Source organism: Apis dorsata, unplaced genomic scaffold (assembly GCF_000469605.1).
Source record: "Apis dorsata unplaced genomic scaffold, Apis dorsata 1.3 scaffold_1241, whole genome shotgun sequence".
In the NCBI taxonomy this organism is placed as follows: Eukaryota; Metazoa; Arthropoda; class Insecta; order Hymenoptera; family Apidae; genus Apis; species Apis dorsata.
Genome location: NW_006264338.1, coordinates 16,238 through 21,303, shown reverse-complemented (window position 1 = coordinate 21,303; position 5,066 = coordinate 16,238). Strand labels below are relative to the sequence as shown.

At 24.2% G+C, this 5,066-nt stretch overlaps 2 protein-coding genes across 2 annotated transcripts in view; one reads left to right on the top strand and one right to left on the bottom strand.

Moving 5' to 3' along the window:
- Positions 1-2: 2 nt before the first annotated feature.
- On the bottom strand, positions 3-1,519 carry LOC102673269 (HD domain-containing protein 2). Its single transcript, XM_006625050.2, has 4 exons — positions 1,290-1,519; positions 778-899; positions 360-528; positions 3-246 (listed from the first exon to the last, which is right to left on the bottom strand). The coding sequence occupies exons 1-4, from the start codon at positions 1,338-1,340 to the stop codon at positions 16-18; spliced, it is 573 nt and encodes a 190-aa protein (XP_006625113.1). The 5' UTR covers positions 1,341-1,519; the 3' UTR covers positions 3-15.
- Positions 1,520-2,412: 893 nt separating this feature from the next.
- The window catches only part of LOC102673131 (V-type proton ATPase catalytic subunit A-like), a 4,804-nt gene continuing 2,150 nt past the window's right edge, over positions 2,413-5,066 (top strand). The window contains 8 exon segments of the mRNA XM_006625049.2: positions 2,413-2,529; positions 3,342-3,457; positions 3,548-3,660; positions 3,750-4,115; positions 4,192-4,248; positions 4,314-4,408; positions 4,507-4,778; positions 4,945-5,066. The exon segment at positions 4,945-5,066 is cut by the window's right edge and continues 7 nt beyond it. Coding sequence (XP_006625112.1) covers positions 3,376-3,457; positions 3,548-3,660; positions 3,750-4,115; positions 4,192-4,248; positions 4,314-4,408; positions 4,507-4,778; positions 4,945-5,066 — 1,107 coding nt within the window. The 5' untranslated portion in view covers positions 2,413-2,529; positions 3,342-3,375.

Genomic DNA, 5,066 nt, shown 5'->3' with positions numbered 1-5,066 from the left:
AGCATAAATACAAAGTTATACTGAGGTAGTTAAATTACAACATAAAGCTTGTCTTCTTGCAATAATTTCAGATGCTAATTTTTGAATAAAAGGATGCCTTATCTTGCCACTTGTAGTAGTAAAAAATTCTTCTAATTTTCCAGGAATATTATCCCTTTTTTCATATTCATATGCTTGCATAATTAAATCTAATCTGTCTAAATCTTTAACATATTTTGCTTCCGGAGATTCTTGCTTTTCATATTCCTATAAATAAAAAGTGAAAATTACAAAAAAGTTTAATTATAATCTTTTGTTTATGTGTATATATATATATATGTATATATATATATATATAAACATATATCAATTTTTCATACACGAAATATCTCTAATATCATAGGTCCTCTATCTCCAAGAAGTTTGCAAATATCTTCCATAGCTTCATCTTCTAACTTGTGTTTAATTTCAGATGGAATACCACAAGAAGGTGTTATATCTCCCACAATACATTCAGCTAAATCATGTATTAAAGCCATTTGCATGATTCTGTAATAAATATAGTAATAAAATCTATAAATAAATAAAATCTCTAGAAAAATAACTTTATATATAACTTTATATATAATAGATAAAATAATAATTAATAGATATTAATAAGAACTTTATAAATATATATATTTTATTCATATAAATAATATAAATTTCAAATTCATATAAATAATATAAATATAATAATGTAAATAATATATTATAAATAAATATATAAATATTCATAATATAAATGATATTTCATACTTGACTTTATCTAAATTTTCGTTATCTACCAAGAAAGAAAACATAGCCATCCTATACATATGACCTGCAATTGTTTCTGGATCAGGAACATTTTTAAGAACCCATCCTGTTCTTTTCATATGCTAAAATAATTAATAAATATATAAAATATATAATATATATTAAGATACAAAGAATATTTTTTAATTAATTAAAAAAAATAAAAAGAAATGATAATTAACTTGAAAAATAATAATATATAATAGATAAGATATAAAGATATAATAATATCTGAATTTTATAATTAAATAAAAATCAATAGAAAATATTTAACATTCTTTCATTATTATTACAACATTTAAAGGTTAAAAATTGTTGTATGATGAATATATTACATTCAATAATATATATAGTTGTTATTTATTATATAAAATTATATTGAGAATACTAAAATTAAATATTTAAGATATCTATACAAAATGATCATAAATCATCAAATGATGGATTTATTTTAAAAGATTGCAATAACTTACTTTCAATCGACCAACCAATTCCATAAATTCTTGTAAATTCTTGATATCCATAATTTTTGTAATTTCTTGATATGTATTATTAAAGAATTAAATATTTTCTTCTCACTTAGATGTTTAAACTATATATATATATATATATATATATACATTCATTAAGTGATAATCAAAACGGAAATTTTAACTATTTAAAACAATGTAAAACTCAATTCTACAAATATTAAAAGAACAAATAATAACAAAATGATGATATAATTGATATATATCAAGTCTTTGTGCACGCAATTTTATACTCGAAATACTCTGTACTAAATGAATATAAACTTACACGTGATACTATCACTATACTAACAATCCAAAGTCAAATTCATTGTTTCCTAGGTTACATAATTATTTCTACCATTCTAAACGAAATATTAAAGTTCAGAGAGAGAGAGAAAGAGAAGGAGAGGAAGAGGAAGAGGAAGAGGAAGAAGAATTGAAGAATTATATTATTTTAAATTTTTTTTTTATAATCAATTAAAATTTATTGAAAAGAAATTTTATGCAAAAAAACTTCAGGAAACTAAAAAATATTTGAAAAGGAATATATATAAAGTAATAAAATTTAATTTACCTTGACAGTTTTTAATTTTAATTTTTATTTTAACTTTCATTAAAACTATTTAAAAATGAATAAATACATAAATATATAAATATTTATTTACACATTTATAATTATTGCGCTATATGAATATCTATATTAATTGAAATAATTTATTCAATTGTTTTTAACTTTATCTAATATATATATATATATATATACGTGCTATGCACACTATATTATAGTATAATCGCAATAAATATATATACATATTTAATATATATTTAAGTATTCTATATATATTTAAGTATGCTTCTATATTTATTATTTTTTAAAACTGAAACTAATTTGTTTTGAAAAAATACACAAATATTTTTGATAACAAAAATTAAATAAATTGGTCTTTATATTTTACTTAATTTTATTCATAATTTAACATTTTATAAAACATTTATGAAAAATCGCCTATATTAAATTAAGGATGATATAAGATAAAAAATTTCGCTTACTTGAAAATACTCCTTTAATTGAGATACAGAGCCAAATAATTGAAAACGAGCACATCTTTCAGTCAGCTGACCTGTCTTGTGATAGCAGGCTCGATTGTAAAGATTGACTTGCTATTGTAGACTGGACTTACTTCGATTCGTTTCTCGTTTCGTAAGTTTCTTATTGTCATCTATTTCATTGATTATAGATTATGTTATTTCATTTTAATTAATTATATAGTCAAAGCAATTATAACGATTTCGTACTATATAGAGGAAACCAGAGATTTTTACAAAAAAGACTGGCGCGTATAGTATCGATCGTGCCAGTTTGAATGCGCCATCGTTTTTCGATCACCATAAGAATTTATGCGTTTTACTCGTTGTCTACAATTACACGGAATCATCGATTTCATATATATTTATTCAAAAAATGAGTTAAGCCATTCTATTTTTATGGCAATATCTTGATTGGATTCGACATTATATTAAGCGAGCAGACGTCTCGCGGGCTTAAAGGGCTACGCCTACTTTTTAAATTGCTGCTCACGTGAATTTTATGATGAATGGATATATTAGCTGACATCAACTTTCTCATCGATTTTGACCGTAATTGACTTAGACCGCGTGTAAGAACATTCAATTCAAAATACATTGTCCACGATCGTTATTTTTTTATGTTCGTTTTGTCATATTTTTGTTAGTGTGCAATGAGTTGCTGTTAATTAGATGTCAGATTGAAGTGGCATCAATCATAATTATACTTTTATATTATTCATTAGAACTGAATATTATTCTTTAGGATTGTTTTTATATTAAAACTTACATTTCCCTGGAATGATTAACCATATATATTTTGTTTTTTATTGTATTTTTTTTTTTACAAAATATAATTATAAGTGTTAATTTAACTTTTGTTCTATTAAATGTTTCTCTTTGTACATCATAACTTTTTTTATATTTTATAATATAAATTATTTTCAGCTATTTGTTGGTTTTACTTGAATAACAATTCACAATGACGAGCCAAGGTTTACCCAAAATTAGTAATGAAGAGAGAGAAACCAAATTTGGTTATGTATATGCTGTATCTGGCCCTGGTTAGTTTATAATATTATATATATTTTTTATTGACTTTATATTTTTGAATATATTTTTTAATAAATAATTTTTTTTTTATTTTCTTATAGTGGTTACAGCTGAACAAATGTCAGGATCAGCTATGTATGAATTGGTTAGAGTAGGGTATTATGAACTGGTTGGAGAAATAATTCGTTTAGAAGGTGATATGGCTACTATACAGGTATAATATTTTTTATATACTTTGAAAGTATATATTAAGTTACATTATTATTATATTATTATAACATATATATTTATATATTGGTATAGGTATATGAAGAAACTAGTGGTGTAACTGTGGGTGATCCAGTTTTACGTACTGGAAAGCCATTATCTGTAGAACTTGGACCTGGTATTCTTGGCAGTATCTTTGATGGTATTCAAAGACCATTGAAAGATATTAATGAGCTTACAAACTCTATTTACATCCCAAAGGGTATTAATGTACCAGCATTATCAAGAAGTGCTGCTTGGGAATTTAATCCATCTAATATCAAAAATGGAAGCCACATTACTGGTGGAGATTTGTTTGGTGTAGTTTATGAGAATACATTAGTGAAACATAAAATGATTTTACCTCCAAAAAGTAAGGGAACTGTGACTTATATTGCACCTGCTGGCAATTATACAGTGTCTGTAAGTTATAAATTAATACATAAGTTTGATTTAATTATTTTAATTATATATCTGACATATATTTTTTATTTTATAGGATGTTATTCTGGAAACAGAATTTGATGGTGAAAGGCACAAATATACTATGCTTCAGGTATGTAAATAATTTTTCCTTTAATATTATTATATTTATATAATAATATGATTCTATATATATAGGTATGGCCTGTAAGACAACCTCGTCCAGTTACTGAAAAATTACCAGCTAATCATCCTTTACTTACTGGTCAACGAGTATTAGATTCACTTTTTCCGTAAGAATTTATTTTGTTGATATATTTATATATTATAATATATATATATATATAAAATGAAATACATATAAGAGATACTTATAATATTAAAATTATAGGTGTGTTCAAGGTGGTACAACAGCCATTCCTGGTGCTTTCGGTTGTGGCAAAACTGTAATTTCTCAAGCTTTATCAAAATATTCAAATTCTGATGTTATTATCTATGTTGGTTGTGGAGAACGTGGTAATGAAATGTCTGAAGTATTGCGCGATTTTCCTAAATTAACAGTAGAAATTGATGGTGTTACTGAATCTATCATGAAGCGTACAGCTTTGGTCGCTAATACTTCAAATATGCCTGTAGCAGCTCGTGAAGCATCTATTTACACAGGTAAATATATAATTAATAAAAAAAAAACAATATCTCAGAATATATCAGAATTGATATAATATATTTAAGTATAATATATTTATATAATATATTTCATTTTTAAAATTTGATTATATATGTATTCATAATAGTCTGTAAGTTATAATTAAGTTATAATATATTACAGGTATTACTCTATCAGAATACTTCAGAGATATGGGTTATAATGTATCCATGATGGCTGATTCAACATCTCGTTGGGCAGAAGCACTTCGTGAAATTTCTGGTCGATTAGCTGAAATGCCTGCT